At 41.2% G+C, this 21508-nt stretch overlaps 1 protein-coding gene across 1 annotated transcript in view; it reads left to right on the top strand.

The window, feature by feature from the left end:
• Positions 1-954: 954 nt before the first annotated feature.
• nek7 (NIMA-related kinase 7) overlaps positions 955-21508 on the top strand; it is a 57184-nt gene continuing 36630 nt past the window's right edge. Inside the window, exons 1-2 of the mRNA XM_070908597.1 lie at positions 955-1304; positions 21307-21394. Coding sequence (XP_070764698.1) covers positions 21335-21394 — 60 coding nt within the window. The 5' untranslated portion in view covers positions 955-1304; positions 21307-21334. The remainder of the gene's footprint in view (positions 1305-21306; positions 21395-21508) is intronic.

Raw genomic sequence — 21508 nt, forward strand, 5'->3', positions numbered from 1 at the left:
TGTGTGTGTCATGGGATGTGTGGGCGCATCTGCATGCATGTGTATAATGATAGCTAGCAAGACTGTGTGTGGGTGCATATAATTGTGTGTGTTCAGGAGAATCTATTAAGTCTTGGCTGCCTCCATCTCTCTCTTGCACACATATACAGTCACACGTACTTACACACCCTCAACGAATCGTCATGCGGATTCTAAACGAAGTTAGAATAACACATCTTTTAGTTTTGTTGCAACTTAAAAAGTGGTTGAAAGTAACTGAGTATATTTACTCATCAGTAAAACTTGGAGTACTTATTACCATTACATGCCTATTTATACTTCTACTCCACACCATTTCAGAGGGAAGTATTGGACTTTTTACTCCACTACATTTATTTGACAGCTATAGTTACAAGTTACGATGAAGATTTTACACACAAAACACATGATCAGCTTATAAAATATGATGCAGTTTAATAGATTAAACTACCAAATATCATATAAAGTAGTTTGACTTTGACTGTTTAGTTGTTATCTCCATGACACCGGAGCAAACTGCAACCACTGATGAAGATCGACAGTAAGATAGTCAGTGGAGCTTGGTTTTTCAAACTACTGTTTCCAAGGTCAAGATTTAACTTTCACACTAAAGTTAAATCGGCTTCATCTGAACCAGCTAGTCAAATCAAGTCAGTTTTATTTACACAGTCCAATATTACAAATCACAAATATGCTCGATTCAGACAGTCCTGCAAACTCATAGTGCCTTACTCTCAATACATTTAAAACAATTTCCATACACGTTCAATGGGAATGGGGGGGAAAATCAAAAGGAGGGGTGTTGGTGTGATTTGAGTTTGAGTTTCCCTGTTGAATCTCGCGGTATTTGACAGCTTCCCTCCACTCTTTGACACTTGCCCCTCCCCTGCGCTCCGGGAATGCTGGGTTGTTTACATTACTGGCACACGGGTCAGGAGTGTGGCGATGAGAGGGGCCTAGTGGAGAGACTATCTGAAAACACGTACACACTCCTCGGCTGCCTCTACAGCACAGGCTCTATCTCTCTCTGTCTCTCTCTCTCTCTCTCTCTCTCTCTCTGTCTCTCTCTGTCTCTCTCTGTCTCTCTCTCTGTCTGTCTCTCCCCGAAGAAAACTTTGTAGCTCCCAAACAACGGTGCCACGCAAGAAGACAGGCCCGGCGAGTCGACTTTATTTTGGAGCGACCTTGGAAAGAAAGGGAAAGTCAAAACAAAGACAACCGCCATAACCACCAGGAGAAACCTTCAACGTAGAAGGAATAGCTTAGCAACAGAGTCCCACTTCCTGGTAAGAACCCAAGACACCGTTAGCTGTCAGTGAACTCGTGAAACTGTAACTTACTACATTGAACGGCTATCGAACCACTCGTAAACGGCTTCAAACCTCTATTTTCACTTGCTTGGGGATTGACAGTCTTACAAAGCTCGCAAATAGTGCAAACGCCATCCTGACACTCACTTGGAAAAAGTTTCTACGAAGTTCGCCAGCTAGCTTAGCTTTTTAGCCCACTAGCATGCCGCACTGCTAACTTTCACTGTTACCATGAAACCACACAGTCGCCGCTGTGATTTAAAGTTAACAATGACATTTAAACGTTATGATTACAGCGTGCGACAGAACAACCTTCTAACAAAGGTCGTAACAAAGCCACGTAGCTAAACCTGTAGCTGTTAGTGGAAACATAGACACAAGACAGTACTTAGCTAAATAAAATAGTCTCTTGCTGATGCCGTGATACAGTGTTACAATGGTGTTATAGTACACATACTGCATACTTACTTCCTTGTAAGGCCATACTTATACAATTTTCTGGTCTATGCTAACAGATGAGACTTAATATTTTTGACATTGCAGGAAATGTCTGACTTTATTCTCTAGTTGTGTTGTGTAGCAGTGTAGGCATGTTTGTGTGTACCGAATGTGTTGGTTCATGATTCTCTTCTGAAGAAGCAGTAAATGTTCTCGAAAGTAATATATCTGCAACAGCAAATAGTCATTCAGCCCTACAAGTTTACTTTGCTTTGGATTACGAAAGTGCGATGTACTGTCAATGGGAGCATTTTTAGAGATAAACAGAGTGATGTACTACCTTGCAAATGAATACAACAGACAACATCAGGCTGTGCCATTATAAATCTACAGGCCCATAAGGTAGCAGGCCACATTTGCTCGTCATGTACTTGATCTTTTAGGGAAAGTGAGAGTTTCAAAGTCAATGATCTTACTAATCTAACACATTTCATGTGCCTCTGCATTGTATAACCGAACGTTACATCTCCATCCCATTAACTAACTTACACACTACAGAAGTGGCAGACTTCAAGCACTTCATGCATTTTCCCAAGTAGAGAGCAGAAACCTCAGTCACGAGCAGTACACATATCCACACTGTATCTGCTTGGACTAAGTTTATGAACTGGCAACTTCACCTGAGTGTTCACTCAGCTGCCCAGTCACTCTTATTGTGAATTAAAATAATAATTGAACAACAAAATGATAACTACATACCAGAGTTGATAAAAGTAACATTTAGGTGATAAATATGCTTATATATTGCAATTTAAATGAACGGATTAAATGAGATTTTGATAAAGACTGAGCCACTAGTTGGGATTTTTCCGGGCTCTGGCGAGGCAAAGGTGACCTACCAAACCTTTATTTATGAACTTTGATTTATTATTTTAATTTTATTGCTACCATTAGCCTTTAACTGGCTGCTACATGCCAGGTTTAACTGCTACATGCCAGCATCAAGTGATGAGAGGGAAGTAAGTGACTTTGACTTTGATTTGGTTGCTTGTCGGTTCTCTGTCACATAGAGTGACTTCATACTCTCACTTTACTTATATTTTAACCAGCTTGGTTTTGTATCATATGTTAGCCTTAGACTATGTTTACAAGTCTTACTAGCAAATAACTGTTTCTTAGCCATTAAGTCATTTTCAGTGGAAATGGTGTCAATATGCTTACAGTTTAAGTGTGTATTGTTTCCATCTCTGTCTGGAAAAAGACATGGCCCAAGTGCTGCTTCCAGCTGTCTATTTTACGCTGTTAAACACCATAAGAGTTTCAGCCTGGAAGACAGGGTTTATTTGGAAGAGAACTACTGGTAGTTGTAAAGAGATGGTTTATTTGAATGAAAAATAAATCAAGAAGTATTCTTTGGGGAAAAAAAGTTTTTCTTGTGTGACTCACTGCTTTTTTTGTGAGTCAGAGTGGTTATTGCAAAACCTTTACGTATTGAGTGCATCCACAGTTCTGTTTGTCTTGAGCGGACCATTTTGTAATGGCTCATCTATTATAATAATATCATAATAGTAATGGTACAATAATGCTGATGACAATAAGAATTTTACAAATAAGCTTTAAAAGATAAAATAATTGAGAAAAAATCTGAAGGTACATACAAGTCAACGGCACAACAAACAAGCAAGAAAAATAAATCTGAGATTAACCACACAGGTATGGAGGCAGTGCCCCACCTCTCCTTGGCCTAACCATTTTGGGGGTCACACATAAGTTGAAAACAGTATCTCATGCCATGTTGCTGTCGCTGCCTATCACAGCCAAATATTTCAGGCGTCATACTATCACATTTGGCTACGCTGCAGAGAGATGATTCAGACGAGAGTTAGTGGGAACTGACATACCTTGTTGACCCAATTATTAATCACTTCTGTGTTGCCACATTCAATCATCGTCAAAGACAACAGGCTTGAGTCTGCCAGCGTTATCAGGTGACGGAGATGAACACCGTCTGGCTCTGTGAAGTTGACTATCAAGGAATGTGTCATGAACCGGATGATCAGCAAATGGCTGCCAAATGTTTGCATCAGTCTCTGTGGTTAGGGATTTCTGCCAGTATATCCCGCTTTGAATTTCAGCTGATGAGCGGTGGATTACTTTTGACAGGCCTTGGCAAAACTTTATTATTTGCCTTGTTCTATTGTGTGGATCAAATAAGGGTAATAAGGGTAGACTAGAAAGTGGTGATTGCAGCAGCGGTGATCAGTAGTGTTTAGCCTGATTAAATTCCTGAAAATAGAAGCACACAGAAAGGGAAACGTGGTCATCAAAAATACCTGATAAAAGCATTTCCCTTCCCATGTTTACTTGATTATTGGAAGAGATACTGATGATTGAGAAGTTAAAAGCACAGAGATATATTTGCCAGGCTTTTCCTATGATTAGGCTTAGGTTCACATACATACATGTTTGCCTAGGCCAACGTATACATATCTTCTCTGTCAGTGCAGTTTTAATGGCAGCTAGACTTTCTACTACTAAGACATTGAGAGTGAGACCTAAAATGCCATTCATTGGTGTGGAGAAATCTGCTGCACCCAAAGCAGTGATTTAGCGCAGTGGAATTTACCAAATCGCTCTATCCTGTGAGAGTTTCCTGTTTTAGCCCTGGAGCTGGCCCCTCTGCTGGATTAAAGATCAGATGAGACATTTGTCATCTGACCACTTTAACAGTCATCTTGCCTTTGGGTTTCACAAAGAACAAAAAATGTTAAGCTTTTTTTTTTCTTGCGCAAAGCATATTTGAAGGAAGATGCTTCCTAAGGCCATATTTTGAGCTACATTAAGCACTGTCTTTTGCATGATGTCAAAGACCTTGGCCAAGCACTGTACAGAAATGATGCTGGCAAAGGAGCAGATCACTGCTTGGATATAGGCTTGTTTGGTGTACTTTTCTTTGTGATTAGTTGCTGTATTATTAAATAAGAAAAAGAAAGAAAAAGAAAATACAAGCTTGATGCCTTCCCCAGAAGAATTTAGAATGGAGTCTTTCCTTTGCAGGCTCAGTTTGGTTAGAGTTTAGAGTGAGGTCTTTGGCAATGAGAGTGGGCTGTCTAAGCAGCTTCTTATACTCCCCTCAAACAGCCAGCCAGTCAATATTTTTCATATCCATCTTCTTCTGTCTTATGAAGGGTCACTGATGTTTCAAGCATTCAAATATCCTTGGACGATGCCTCGCGGCTCCCTATGTCACGTGAAAGTTCTCCGTTTCACTGTGGCATTGATGCCTTTTCTCAATGGGCTCTGTAGTGCTCTGGGGGGAAACCGACTACAAAGACATGCAAACACAAAAATTACTGACCTAGGACCCTGTTTAAAGTCTATGAAATGCTTTCAGTGCCCCTGGGTCAGCTTATGCCATGACCACACAATATCAGTGGTTTATTTCACAGCACTTCTTTTCTTTTTTTTTTTTTCCAACCATGGTCTTGTCTTTGGCTCTGAAATCCTGCTCTATATGAAACAACTCTATTTATATGTAATGGAGTTATGAACCTATTGAGGTAATGGATCAATTAAAACAATACCATAAAGGGCATTTTCCCACTTACAGTAAAGAGCTTCTAAGCATAAAAAAATATTAAACCAAGATGAAGAAATGAATAGCTTCAATACGTCGTTCACACTGGAAAGGTTAAAACGAGTCCCACTTATGTGTAATAACGTTGTTAATCTACACAGAAAGTGGGTAAACAGTTAAATATTTTTTTATATATTGACAGAAATAACGTGCTGTTTGAATTATTTGTAGGTACTGACTCGACTGAAATAGCTGTGCAATGTAGCTAGTTTTTTTTTGTTCTCATTTTGCAGAGTTTGGTAACTGAGTGGTCCTTTTTTATTCGAGAGTCAGTATTTTACTAACCTTTTCAATCAGTCAGCCTACATAAAGAACCATTTAGTTAGGCTATTGTAGACCAGTGTAGTGCACATGCATTATACTGTAGATATCCAGTACCTATAGTGTATGAACTGTGTTGGTAGGTTACTGCATGTTGAGGAATAAGCTGCTGTTTGTTGCCATCTAAACAAAGCTACCAAATCCATGTGGGCATATTGTGAACTGTGCTGGAAAGATGGCTCTCAAGCAGCATCTTCCTTTTTTTATTGGAGATCACTCTCCAATCGTCCCCTCTCCCTCTCTATCTCTTTTGATTATCCACACGCAAAAATACAAATCCCTCAGGATACAAATTCACTTTCACAGAATAATTACAAGATGCTATATGCCACTGTAAACACCACATCAGTGACAGTGACAGTGTGCATTTGTCATGAGATGAGACAAAAGCAGAATGAATTTGCACTCATGAACAGAATGAGGGAGGGAGATTTTTTTTGTGTTGCTTTCTGACTGTGCTATGGGCGTTTGTTTCAGCCTCATCACAAATGAGCCTTAATGTTTCACATGGGATTTGCTGCAGAAGAGAGCTAATTTGTGTGAGAGCATCTTGTTTTGACAGACTGTCTGTTTTACCCTCCCTCTTTTCAGTGTGAAAAGCCAGGGACATTTCACTGTCTCTCCTGCACTTTCTTTCACATTTCATTTTTGTTTTCTTGTGACACTGCAAGACAATCTAGGATTAGGGCCATCTAAGGCATTTCTCAATTGATCAATATCGGTTTTGTAAAGCCAGATTTTTTATTTACATTATGGTATACTAGCTGTTCACAATGCCGCAGTGCACTGGAAATATATGTAACTCACAGTGCTGCAAGAGACTGAACTGCTAAACTGGGCAAGCAGTTTCAATTGATTATATTCACTCATTGTGCATCCACTGGAGAAGAGAGCAGAGCTACTAGGAGTTCAAAAAAGGTATATTATGTAAAATACTATGGGACACTATACAAAATATCATAGGGCTGATGCAGTCTATATTTTATAAGTATATAAGTGCAGTGCTATTTAGCTGTAAAACATATATAATTTATAATTTGGATTGGCCTTTCTTTATGAATGCACCGTGCAGCTGTATTATGTAGAAAAATCTAAATATCAGATTTTGGTATAGGTAAATACCGCTTAAATGACTCAGAGCACAGGCAAAAAACCTTAATTGTGAAATTCCATATTCTCTTCATTTACAGTCTCTTCATTTAAAGCGGCCTCGTTTGGGTGCGGGGGACATCTCTCTCCCCCTCCCCTCTTCTCCTCTGTCTGTGTTTTTACCCTGACTCACAGCAGTCTTCCATGGTCTCCCTGGTCTCTTGGTGTGGCCTGGGGCTTTGAGGTTGTGGTCAAGGCCTGGGGGCATGAAGAAGGAAGAGGAGTCATAATGAGAAGCTCCCCTCAACTCCTGCTGCCTAACCTGCCCTCAAGCCCCTTTGGCTCGCTCCCTTTCCACTTCCATGCCACCCATCTCTCCTCTTCTTCCAGTATTACTGCCTCTCGTCTTAGACCCTTACTTCTTACCAGCCCCCCTCTTCCCTATTTAGTTTCCCCCACTTCTTCCCTCTTTCCACCCCTCAACCTCTGTGACTCTCAGTCTGTCCCCCTATTCTTGCCTCCGCTCTCCTCTCCTGGGGGTCCTCTCTACCCAGGGCCTCCCCTCAGCCTCCTCCTCCCTGCCCAGCCTGGCCCACAGTCAATGGGAGGCAGGCAGCCTGACTCCCTCAGAGCAGCAGGAAGCTGCAGCAGCAGGGGTTAGGCCTGTATGGCGCTGCCGGCTGGCTCTGTCAGAAGTCCTGCCAAGCCAAGGATGAGAGACCTTTGCCAGTGCGGTATTGGGGCACCGAATAAAAATATTTTACAGATGTCTGAAGGCAGGCATCAGGAGTCAGTGGTTTACTCAGGCCTAGAGCAGAGGTGACTTTTAAGTGCAAACGATGTGAATGTTAATGTATTTGTGCATAGTATTTATGATAAAGAAATGTAACTTCAGGAGTGGGAAAAAGAAGCTTAATAAAGTGGTCTTCAGGAGTCTAGGCATTTCAAGAAGTGGGTGTGTGGCAGGAGGAGGGAGTTAGGCTGATCTGGTTCTGGATTGGCTGGAGGAAAAATGATTGATTTGGTTGGGTTGCGTTTGAAGAGGGGGGCATCCAAAGCTGCTGTACTGTGAATGCCTGGCTGGGTTCCCACCCAGTTCTGGCTTGACAGTTTAACAGTGAATATTTAACATTGCGCCACACTGCGGGGCTTGGCTGTAAACAGCAGTGAGCAAGCAGCAAAGCAGCAAAAGCCTGCGTGACGCTGGTCCTTGGTTGTGAAGCCCACCTAAAAACAACGCACAAGCAGGAAGCACATCTTGAAGTTCTGATTTTAGAAAAAGGCAGATGGCATTGGTTGGTGGTGTCACACTGTAAAAAAACACTAGGATCCCCTGATGAAAGCAGCTCCCGCTTGCTTTGAACAGCGAGTCTGTCATGGTTGGTGTCTGCTGTGTGGCTCCGGGTCAAACTGTGATACGCAACTCCTGGAATTTACGCTTTTTAAGTTTTTCATGTTCAAATCGTGTGGGGGGGGGGCGGCAGAGGGGGGAGGGAGGAAGTTTCATTAATATTAATATTCTAACATGTGAAGGTGGCAGGGAAGACCGATCTGGTTTAGCTGCTTTCAACCCCTGTTGTGGATCTCTCTCTCTCTTTCTTCCCTTCTGTCTTTCTCTGGCATTTCATTTTCTGTATATTCACTCCATGCTGTTATAGATCCCTACACTGATTCCTATATGATACGTACATAGAATTATTATTATTAAACCTCTGTATGTATAGGTCTAGTTGTATCACACAAAGCAGATTCTTAATTAGGTGGAAGCTCTGTATGAATGACCTGCTAAATCTCAACTGGATTTGGTCAGTGTACCCAAATGCCCTCTTGAAATGAATGGGTGACACAACTTTTTTATTTATTTTATTTTTTTATGTTCATCATTGCTAGAGAGTGAATTATATTCCCTTTTGGCTTATGGAGATGCTTGAGTTTAAATCTGAAGTCCAGGTTTAAAAAATGAAAACAATGAGCCTCAATGGACCAAACTCAACTGTGTAGTTTTAGATGAATTTTGAGTATTCATGTTCTAAAAGGTATAAAAGAAAAAGCATGCCTTTTTTACATGCAAACTGAATTATAAGTGAAGGCAGCAGTTTGTGTGATCACTCCCTATGTGACCTATTAACTTTAAAGGAGGTTCTCATTGCTTGTGCTGATCTGATGACAGAATGAAGATGTGGCAAGAGTGATGAAGTTGAAGCAGAGTTGTGTGACTGTAGAGAGATGGACGAGAGAGAAGAAAGAAAACAATTGGTTGTGTGGATCTGATGACAGGATTAAGAGAGTGGTTAAAGCTGCGTTAGCTATTATGAGCTGAATGAAAGTGACTGTTTACATGGTTGTGACATTTGATTATTTCCTGCTTTTCTGGGCTCTGTTTCTGAATGATCATTTGGATACAGTGTAATTTGTGCTTGTGAACAAGTCTTTTGGGGCGAGTGCGCTTATTTTGGGTGTCCAGTTGTTAGCCAGGGATCCTCATTATTTACTCCTTGTCTCTGAATTAATATTGTGTCCAGCAGATAACTTCCCACTGGGAATTTGGTTCAAAATAAACAAATACTGTGTTTGAAGATGCGTTGTGAGACATTGTGATTCAGCTGTGGCCCTGTTAAGCTCCACTTGGCCCTGATATCTTGAAATGAGGCTGATTTGTGGAGTTTTACAGATGTTGAGTGAATGGAGTGCAGAGGCCAGTCTCTGTGTGAGGGATGGTGGAACAGGTCTGACATCTCTCCTGAACTGAAAAGGGAAATCCCTGCAGGCACAGGGTAGAGAGGAGGGATAAGGGAGGAGGGGGAGAATGGAGAGAGGTGCGACCCCTCAGGGGTAACGTTATTCTCCGATCGTCAGCTCCTTACACACACACTCGCACACATACTGGGATTCTCTGTCGGTGTGCTGGGTGATGCACTCATGCAAAGAAGGACGAGTGCCTGAGGAATAAAAATAAACGCAGGAACTTCTTGCATTTGTGTGTCTGCCTATGCATGTTTTGTGCTCACATGCCTGTTGTTGGTTTATAGAAGTTATTATGTTTCTGTAATAATTTTTTGTCCAAATGTGCATTTTTGAGGTGTTTGGCTTCTACTCCACGCTTCCACTCTCCACTCTGCCAAACCCAAAGCAATTTCAAGTGAGTGAAACGATAGAATAAGCCTCATTTCTCACATCAGAGCTGTACACAGAAAATAGACGAAACATATTTCCTTCCCTGGAATATTGATGTGTAATAGAGAAGTGGTAAGTAAAGAAATAAAAGCTGATTTTATTTTTTCAAGTACCCATTCTGAAAATGTTGACTGGCTGTTGTATAGTCGCATTATTCCTGATTTATTTTCAGTCCCAAGTTTTTCCTCAAAGGTACACCTACTCTTCGAGACAGAGCCATATGTCTGGAAATGAACTACGCATGCCTGCCTGCGCCCCTGTTATTTATCATCACACAGTTTCTATTTTTCAAATTCCAAGTGCAAAACCTTAGCTGTTAATTTGGCTTTGCTTTGTAGATTTACATATGTGGTCAAACCAAATCATTTCTATGTGATGTGATTCTTAGCCAGGATAAATTGTGCTACTGGAATCAACTGAAATAGTTGCGTTATTGTTGGTTTCATAGTTAGGAGTCATCCTCCTTGGCAGCATGACAACAACATGGGTGTATATACACACTCATATGCAGCAAAAGGACTGTATTTGACCTCTGATTGAGTAGCAGTGCTCTGGATCTGGTTAGAAGATTGTGTGTGCATGTGTGTGCGGCATCCAGCAGGGCCCACCACAGAAGCCACAGTAGGCTGAAACCGAACCAGAGCCAGAGCCAAGCTTGATTTTGTGGAGCCACGTTCCCATGGGCCCACTATTCGTATGTATTCAGTATATGCATCCAGTTTTACATTGATTTCTGTGTGTGTCTGCATCTGTTGGTGTGGTGGAGTTTATGTGTATTAGACCACACTTTGTGTGTTGGTATCTCTTTCTCATTGAGTGCGAGGGTTGAACTAAGGTTGTTTTGGGTTCAGGGTCTTGGTTGTTTCCATTACTGACCGTGGAGATGCTGAAGGGTTGTGGTCCTCTTCCCCCGTCCCCCACAGAGCATATGAGAAGGCTTGGGCCAGAAAAGCCCCAACACGAGCCCTTAGCCCACACGTTAGCACTCAACTATGTAACGAGACATGCCTGGGAACTGCTCCTCTCACATTACTAATGATTTGGACATCTTGCTCTTGTCATTTCCTTTTAGACAAACTTCGATGCTGACGCAGGGTAACTGCTTCAAACTATCCAGGGAGAAGGGGGGAAAACCTGCTTGAAGGGAGTATGAGAGACTGCTGGTTTTGTGTGAAGGGAAAATAGACTGCATTCACCAGATGTTTTTTTTTAATGGTTGTTTCATAGATGAGAAACTCAAATGACAGGCCTCATCATCTCCAAACAACACAGAGATGGGTCAGCAGTTGCTGCTGTATCATTGCTGTCCTAGAACCCAGTCATAGCCACAGTCACTGCATGCAAGGTAGAAGGCGCTAATGCTAGTTTGGGAAAAAAAAACGGATTAAAAAGGTGTTTGGTGTTGTAGCTGTGTGATCTCCTTATATACGCCTATTATACTTTAATGTGCTGTGTAAACAACAAATGACGCATTAAGTCTTCTTTGTAATGGTTCAGTCAAATTGTGTTTTTGCTCTGGTACCACATCGCATACAAGTTTCTGTATCTGTTGGTTGTTTGCTTTTATGCAATTTTCAGTTCACATGGGCCATGTCAAGCTGCCTCCTTCTTTGCAGCTTCATCTCTTCTTTTATAGATATTAATAGAGGACAAAGAAGGGTAATGTAATTTCAGATTCTGAACACTGCCTGGATGATGATGCTCTTATCTGTTGACTCCTGTTGGTATGATCACAAGGTCAGGCTTCAGAAAACACAGCAGTACTGATGAAGACCAGACTCTTGGTGGAAATACTGTGTAAAACAATCCTTTATTTAGAACAGAAGAAAAAAGTGAGCGTGGCATTCCCTTATTTTATTTTTTCTCTGATTTGTCCCTATTTTATGTCTTTAGTTTTTTTTTTACTATAAGCCCTCGAGCCTTGCAGACAAACAGAGCCCCAGCCCTGTGGTACAGAATGTCACATCCAATATCCTGGTGCCAGAGGTGATGAAGCTAATTTGGTGGTCAGTAAGTGACATGGCTAACAAACAAAGCCCTTATTGGTCCTGGAGCACTGGAAGCTCTGCTCTGCTGTGCAATGCTCTGTTTTGCATTGTGAAAGACCATGAGTTGTTGCCACAGGGGACTAACGCAACCTAAAGCCTTCGGGATCTTCGTCATGCTGTGGTGTACAAATCTGGGTGTGGATATTTGGTTCAAACGTTCAAATGAACTGAGAGGTGTGCTCATAAAAATACCCTAAATAGTTGCTTTAATAACCAAATAACCAAATAATTCTAGACATGAGCATTTTTTGCTCCACTTTTATTTTGCTGATGTCTGGTAGCTTGCAGCGTAAAGGTATTTCAATGTAGAAGAGTTTAATTACACAAGTATACTGTGCTTTACAGTGATGTGGTGATGCCACCTGAAAAGTTTTAACTACTGAGGGAGTTTTCACATTAAAGTGCCATGTGGTAACTGCCTCAACAGTGACCGCTTTCTCTTAAAATAGAATAAAAAATAAGACTAGAGCTGCGATTAGTCGATTGAGTATTTTGATAATAGATTCATTAATTCAAGCATCACTGCCAAACATTTGATGGCTTCATGTTCTCAGTTTCTGGGGTTTTGGACTGTTGGTCGGACGAAATGAGACATTTGATGATGTCACATTGGGCTCTACGATATTGTGATTGGCATTAGTCACTATTTTCTTATGTTTAATTGACCGGATGATTCATCGATTAATAGAGAATGTGATGGGCGGATCCATCTATAATGAAAATAATTGTTAGTTTCAGTAATTTTTTCTGTGCTTTTTGTGGAACCCAAAAAGTTGTAATTCTGCTCTCAAACCATTGCAGCCTGGAAATTGAACTACATCCATAATTAAAGTCCCTCGAACATCGTAAAAACTGATGACATCGCTTGGCAGCTAGATCAGCCAGCCTAAATTAAGTGCTCTTGATTTTCTTTCACAAATTATGCATTCAGTATGTATTTTAACTGAGGTGTGATGGTGATATGGCATTTTGAAGGGCTGTGAATGTAGTGAAGGTGTGCAAGCATAGCCCAAACCCCCAGGGTCCCCTCTCCTGAACGCCTGGGGGGTTCTCTCCTTCACACAGCCTGCTCCTTCACACACTAAGCTGGTTTCTGAGGGATCACACAGCTGTCTTAAATACAGCTCTGGTTTTGCATACTTTGGCCCACACTATTTTGTCTTTCCTTACATAGTCAGCAATTTGTCAATATACCTTGTTTATACTCAGTGATTGACAGTATGAATTGGCTTTACTTAGGGAAACGGGGGGTGGTGAGTGAAAAAAGAGAGAGGGGTAGTGTGGCTGGCGGTCTTTTTTTGACTGGTACCATGGCTGTCTGTCACTCTTCTTTTATCATTGAAATTGGAGTTTATCTTTTACAAGCTTGAGTGGAATGTTTTTGTTTTTCAAGTGATTATTAGCATCCTCCTTGGCTGCCGTCTCCGGCTGATGAAATGAGCACATCAAACGGTGCGCTGCACTAACGAAGCGGTGTGGGCTGCTGGCTGGCTAGCTCCTGCCTTTTTGCTGTAAGGCACCTGCTGAAGTGACAGGCTGGCAACAAAGGGCCCCTCGCCACAAGAGAGTCGTCAGTGCCGCTGTGGAGTGGGCAGGACAATGGAGCAGAGAGGTGGCCCGGGCTTTTAGCCACGTGCCAGCTCGTGTCTACAGCACACTGGAGCAACAGAGCCCAGAGGAGCTTGAAGGGGAGGAGGTGGGGGGGACGCGAGTGAGAAGGAGAAAGGGGAGGAGAGTGGCTGACACCTGCATGTGCTTGAGTTCTTTTCTCAATGGTGGACATCTTTACTATACATGTGGCTGGAAATGTGAAAGGAGAACTGAGACAGGAGGGGATACAAATGTGCAGGTGTGCACGCGCATGAAGACAGAGGAAAGTCCAGTGTTGTAAATGGGATTACTGGCTCATAGAAGGTCAGGTGATAGTGCAGATGTACTTTTTAGAGGCTGCAATAGGTGATATGTACACACACAGGAGCACTGTGCTAGTTTATTTGGATTGTTGGGGAATAAATCAATTTGGGCCTCACATGAAGCCCAGGCTATTTGTGCTGTGCTATTTACTTCTGTTGTGAAATAATCATTAGCCTATAAAAATCTGAAAGTGAAAAATGTAAAGGAGAACTATAAATAGTTAGAAAGCAGCATTATGGATCGCTGGCCTTGTAGTGTCCCTATGGACCTCAGCGGTTTTCTTTGTCTTAATTCCCTTTTTTTATCATTTCGCTGTGCTCCCTCCACTAGGGAGAGGGTGAAGGTCTGAGTTGTACAAAGATAACACACTCAAACACACACACACATACACACACACACACACACACACACACACACACAGAGCAGAGACATCACAGTTTACATTTGTTTATACTTCACTAGTGCCGTTCCCATTGAAAACAAGCCTGTTCGGAAAAAAGGCCGATTGCTTCAAGACTTTACTGCAATGTAACTTCTCCGGTCTCTCTTTCTTCATCTGTTCTTAAATGTATTGTTGTGAGCGACGGAGAGCGAGCTGTACCCAGCATGCCGTTCGGCAGTGTAACAGTTAATAATGGTCCCCTCTTAATACACTACACAGTGTGTACTTCTGGCGGTAGTAGCACACGCCTAATTTCCTTGGGGCCAATACACCCGCTGAGTGTCCGTTGTCGAGATAATCGAAGGACAGACATACAGATAGACTGAGACTCCTTCCATTTTAGTTAGATGTCTCTTAATGTCAAACTTAACTCCTCAACACATCTATGCATACACCTTAACATTGAGTTGGAAGTAGAGCCAGACTGGTAATCAGCTGGGCTGATGTATCAACCAGTTTTAGCTAATTGCAGGTATTCCAAAAATGCCAAAGATATGTTTGAAGTAATTTTGAAATGTGTCAAATTATATTTTAACTGCAAAATGTCCCCCTCAGTACATATCCTAGTCACAATTGTTAAATAAGCAAATTTAAGGCATCCATATAAAAAAAGTTTGCTTATTTCCTGTGTTTACAATATAGGATACAACAATAACAATATCGGTATCACATTTTATAAGGATCTCAAACATTGATATCTGTATTGGCCTCACAAATTCAGTTTTGGTGGAGCTATAATTGGAAGATCCTGAAAAAACACATTGAGTTTGATCAGATACATTGATTTGTACATTCAACCTCCAACACACACAGACACAAGACGGTCTGAAAGAGACCTAGCCATTAATCCAGCCATGTTCTGCCTGTTGAATAATGAATACTGTTTGATGTCAGTGTTGTTGTTTGGGTCCTCTGTCTGACTGTTTGAGATTCTGTAATATTCTCATGCTGAGTTGCTCCCTGATTAACTTTATGCTTTTGTAGCCACATTTGGGGAACGGAAAAATGTCCCCCAAAATGATTTGACTCTGTAGTGTGTTTGGCTGGCTTTGCAAAGCCTATTTTCAAAGGTTTCTCCCTTTATCTTCCTGTTGTGTTTTTTTCTTTTAGATTGAGAGACAATAAAGTTTCCTCTTCATTTTCTATTCCATCAAGTCTTGGGCCGTCTTCCTCAAAGACCTCAAAGACTGGCTCACATGCTGAGGTGTAGTTGGTCGGCTCGTGGTCCAACGAACACGAGTGCTCGCACATTTGGGCTAATGATTTTGAATAGTGATTAAAATGAATTGGAGAGTGCGCTGCTTCTGTAGTATCCAGACCCCTCCATCATTAGTGGTTCTCTTCCTCTCTCTTGCTCTTTTTCTCTTTCTGTATCATCAGTGTTAGTCAAGCAGGGGTTTCAGACGAGGCCCGGGGTGGGCTTTCATGAGCACAGACTAAAAGATTTCTCCACTTCTTGTAATCATGGACACCACTCTTCTAGCACTTTCACTGTCGTCTTCTGGCTCCTCAAAGGTGCCTTTGATTCCCTCACATCCTACACCCAGGCCGGATAGTGTCACATTATATTTTTCCTCGCTCCTTTTTTTAACTCCCAACCCCCCTCACACAACCCCTCTCTTCCCCCAATTTCTTGCCCTTCTCGTTTCGCTTCTCTTTAGACCCAAGCTCATCAGTCTGTCTTCATATTTGTTGTCGTTGGATTGAGAGCTGATTTAGCACTCTTCTCTTTGGGACCGCTTAATTCCAGGACGCTTCCCCTTCACTTCCCCATTCATCCCCCCTCCCTCCCAGTTTGCCTTGATCTACCTTTTTATAGTCGGCTCCCTCTCTTTGTTTTTCCTCTTCTCCTGTTTTAAATGAATAATGCAGAAGGGAGGAAATGGGGATTAAAGAGGAGCTAAAGCCAGTGCCAACTTCTGTGGTGCACAGCTCCACACCGTCTCTCCCAGGACCATGAACACATCAGGGCTAACAAGCCTTTTTTTTTTCTTCTTTTCCTGGCATTTTTCTCAGTTCTACATCGTCCCACTCTGTCCTAGTCCATCCCTGCTGTGCCCTACTCACTTTTGCCTTCTCCCTCTCAGTTTTGCCCCAGTTGACTGAAGATATGCTCTTTCATATCAAGATTGGACGACGTGTTGTCCACCATGCTTCGAAAAGCCAACTTGTACATACATACTTTTTCAGAGCGTCTTTTTAAAGGTTGAGCAAAAACCTCATCATTATAATTATGGTGGAAATGATAGTCGAACAGTTCTTTGGCATAATGGGTCATGAAACAAGCTACAGAAAATAGATATTAAGATAATATTTACAGGTTGCACACAGTTAGCCACTTTTCCTAGTGAGTGTTTAATGCAAACTGCGAGGTTAATAAAAAACGTGGAAAGGTAATGTAGGGAAAATCTGTCTATTGGTGCTTCTGGAATCTTGAAGAAGATAATATAATGACTCAGAAGTCAATGGTCCCTTTTTAAAAAAGGAATGGCTAAATGTTTTCACCAGTGGTGTGGTTGGCACTGTACAGAAACGAACTCTGTAGAAATCCTGGGTGGTACCACCATAGTCTGAGTGTAACAGGCAGAGACAGTCATCCGATTGTCAAGCAAGAATGCTCCAAAACAGATTTCAGTATAAGAGATCTTTGAGTGTAAAATGCATTGATTCTGTAGGTCAAGAGAAGTAAGATGAAAATAAACGGGATTTTCCCACTGACTTAAAGGCAGTTCAGTTTACTCGTCATGAAGAGTACTATTCAGCCTGTGACAACAGTTGTATAATGTTATATCTTCCGTGGTTCTGGAGGGAGCGCTCCAAAGTTTGAAAAAAAACAAAACCCTGATAGTGTCATCAGATGAGTCCGCCCAACTTTATGAAAGTGAAATACTAAATCGTTGGAGTGCCCCTTTAATTACGGTCATGACTCTCTTCACAAAGTCTATATTCTTGTTGAGTAGAGGGCATAGAGTTTTGCACAGTACAAGGGGTGATTGAGTATGTGTCACAGCAACAGAAAACAGAAAAAAAGAAATCACAGATTTGAGACGAGTATGATGGGAAGGGGGTGAGAGGTTGAGATGCTTCTGAAGTAAGGAAGAAGAGCAAATTAGCAAATAAGATATGTGCTGGAAGTGTGAGAACAAAGAAGACTGTTCACAGAAAATTAGTCTTGTTAATATCCTTTTCTTTCCTTCCCTTGTTCTGCCTCACTCTGTTTCTCCCTTCCCTCCTCTATCATATAATTACCTCCGTGTGATTGGGCCTGCTGTGAGAATGTCAGGCTGGAGTCTCACATTAGATGGAGCACAGTCAGAAAACACTGTTTGTTTACACAGAGTGGTTGGTGGTCTGGATGGGAAAGTTTTTTTTTTTTCCTCTTTCCCCAACAGAAAAACAACCAGTTTGTCAGAGAGATGAATGGTCCTTGCTAGCTCACTTAACAATATACGGTAGATCTCGCCAATTTGTATCTGCACAGAAATTATATATTCACACCTGACCGCTTAACCGTAATGGAAATGGTGAGAGCGGCTGTGGATAATTTGATAATTTGACATTTTTTCGTTTTAAAGTATAATAGTTTGACAGTCCATACGATTCTTGCTTCACAGCTGCAAGATGACACCAAAGGCACTAAAACATGAGACTAGATAGTAAAATGTGACAATATAATACATATATTATGATTTTAGGTACACTCTACTAGCATATTGTGTGTCCACATATTTAGCCTTTGGATTATCTACTGCACTCAACTTGGGTCTATCCTGTTGTACATTTGCAGCTGTCAGACCAAAGCTCTGAACTAGTCTCTGACATGCATCTATGAATAGTTAGGGGATTTAGCTTTTAGCTGCTGCTGCCCCACTGCTGCCAAAATCCTAGCCAGCCCGCCACCATTTCTCGTCCCCATGACAGAAAGGCAGGCAGGCTGGTACCTCGAGTTTCCACTGCTGTTTGTGCCCACCAAATATTTTGGAAGTTATAAATTCCTTCCTGAGATGAGAGCAGGAACTGTTTTGGATCAGAGACGATGAGAGAAACAGTGGAAACAGTGGAGCAGAGATTTTGAAGAGAGAGAGAGAGATTTAGTAGATTTAAGGTTCACATGATGAAAGTTTAAATCAACCTGTGTTTGATTTGTCCAGTCACTAGGACAAGGCTTTGCTTTTGATTTGTAGCACATTACTTGAACTGTGTGTGAATGGGAGCTCTGAGAGTGTGACCTTGCCTCGTTTGATTGAGTTAGCTTCGTTAATTGTGCTGTTTCCTGGTGTGTGTTAATCTAACATGGCAGTCTTAATTGATCTCGTTAATGTGGGATGTGGGAGGCGAAAGAACGTCAGGGAGCTCAGATGCCCCCTGGTTATTTTGACACATAGACAGAAACACAAGAGGGTTAGGGAGACAAGTAAGGGTGCCAGCCCCAATCTAACAAAACACAAGGCTGAAGTGCAAAGAATCACTACGAGAGGCAGGAAGGCCGCCTGGGTGGGTGACTTGTTATGTCCCCTGCGACACCGAAATCAAAATGCCACGACAACCAGCTAGTCAGCCATCCAGTCAGCCTCTGGCTAATAGGCCCTATTTTCACCTGGTGTTAAAATCCCCATGCATATCCAGGATGTTTCCAGATTGTCTTAATAGGGCTTGAAGCCAAATTAAAACACAGGTACACATATGAAAGACTGAAGTACATACTTGGGGCTTCTGTTTTCAGTTTTTACCTATTTTTAAGGATTAACACAATTCTTGCTTTTGCAAGTGCTGACTGAACAATTTTTAATGTCATTTTCTTTATTAGTCTTCATTTGATTTGATTATTACGATAAATATTTGATCATCATCACTGGCACAATAGCATGTTTTAACAATTTCATAACATAATTACACACTTCCACAATAAGCAAGATTTTGCCCTGTTTATAATTATTCCGTCACTGTGGCACACAGTATGTGGGTCAGTGTATTGTAACGGTGCTGTTTGCTTGTGGTAGTCAGTCTGTGAACAATTCAAGAACAACACATGATATAGATTTCACTTTGAGATCACATGTTTCCCCTATAGAATAAGTGATCTTGTTAATGTTAAAATTGCATGTTAATGAGGAAACAGATTTTCATGACATTACTTTTCCTATTTAAAGCATTAAAGTGCCAACCTCTCATGTAACATGAAGATAATTATAGGTAATACGTTTTGTTAATTTAACAAATAAACTAAAGTTAAAGTTAGACCTTTACACAAGTCATGGCAATAGTTGGCTTTCAATTCTTTTTTATTTATTGTGTTTATTAAGTTAAAAATATGAACCAAAGAATTCTGGATTGGACATTTAACAATGTTTTTCTAGTTTGCCTCCAGCGGTTGGTGCTTTTTAATCCTTATTATTTATAAACCATTTTTTTTTTACATTTGAATGCATTTAAACTAGTTTGAAACAAGCTTTTAATGTAAATTTCAGAAAATAATATTCCCAATATAGTCAATACAGTCCCAGGAGAAATAGTGTTGTGCAAACACTTATTTTCATGATCTTCAAAGCTCACATGAAGGCCAGCGAACCCCCGGAAAGAAAAGATGAACTAATCTAAAATAAACAACCACAGTATTAACAAAATACGTGCCTGCTCACGCGAACACATACACATGCTTTCTTACATACACATATTAAAGCCCCCCAACACACACACAAACATGCACCTACAGTGCCATGCATATATATGGATATATTTGGCAGATGTCTAATTAGTATTATTAGCCTTTAGTGAATGGACTGACGACATCAGCAGAGAGACAGCTCCTCGGTACCATTCTCCTCTCCATTGTACCAGGGGATTTTTAATTGGCCGGCGAGGTTTGAGGCGACAGAGACCAGAGACAGTAATACACACGACAGACTGACAGATCCACAGACAGACGGCCTTCATGCACTTATGTCCTTTTCCCTGTGTCTATGTCCATTTCTCGTAAATAAGACATTGCAGAGACACCAGATAGTAGCCGAATCCTAATCCCTAAACTGGAATCTGAATCATCAACTTGTGGATGGCACATGGCTGCTGTTATGCATGCATAGTACCATGTGTAAATTAGTAATAAATTGGTGTAAATTGTTAGACTATGTAACCATATTATGTACATTACAGTGTGCACTAGAAGTTATCCTAGAGCATCTGTTGAAATAGTTTTTCCCACATACATGAGTTGAGTGGAGACTCTGGAATCATAAGCTAATTGCATGTGTGAATATAATTTTTGCATCATACTTTTTTTTCAAAGATTTGTGTAAATTATTAATTCAGGTAACATTTCACATTATGACACTGTCTGTTTTAAGTGTGGTGATTGGCCAAGGAACTGGTGGTGGAGTATCTTATGCAATTATCTTGCTCCTAGGCTACATGCCAGAACATGCAATTATACAGCACATTGACATACACCCATACCCAACATGCTCACCTCTGTGTGACCTATATTTTCTCAGGAAACGGAAAATAAAGTGGAACTGCTTATGAAATGCCAATATAACCAGTAAGTCCCATAAAAGGTTCCTTGGAGGAATGCCAAGGAAGTACAGAGTGGCATTATCTAAGCTTTGTTCAGATTAATATCGCTGCTTGCTGTAGATCTGCCATGCTGCAACTTGAGAGGGACCTCGACAAAGAGTGTCAAATCCACAGGCATGACGCAGGATCCAGTTCTGCTGAAACAGGACACTCTGGCAGCAACCTGCACACAATAGTTGGTGCTGAACAACAGAGAGCTGTTGTTCAGTTGATTGAGGTTATTATTTTCTGTTGAGAAATGTTGATTTTGGTGTTTTTTGTTGTTTTTTTTTAAAGGAAATTACTGCTGACTGTTTGTCTGATGATCACTTGTTTGTTTTATTTTGTGTGTTTTATTCTCAGAGGTGCAAAGGATCAAGCTCCTAACACCATGGATATGGACACGCAGCCACAAGGACAGCAAGCCGCTGTGCCCGTCTTTCAACCCCAGGTGGACTGCACACACAGACACACACATAAACACAAGACAAACTGACAACTATGGATGTGAAGTAGGATGACATATAAAGTGAGATGATGAAGATTGTCAGCTACTAGATATTTT

The sequence above is a fragment of the Enoplosus armatus genome, chromosome 7 (assembly GCF_043641665.1).
Source record: "Enoplosus armatus isolate fEnoArm2 chromosome 7, fEnoArm2.hap1, whole genome shotgun sequence".
NCBI classification, from domain to species: domain Eukaryota; kingdom Metazoa; phylum Chordata; class Actinopteri; order Centrarchiformes; family Enoplosidae; genus Enoplosus; species Enoplosus armatus.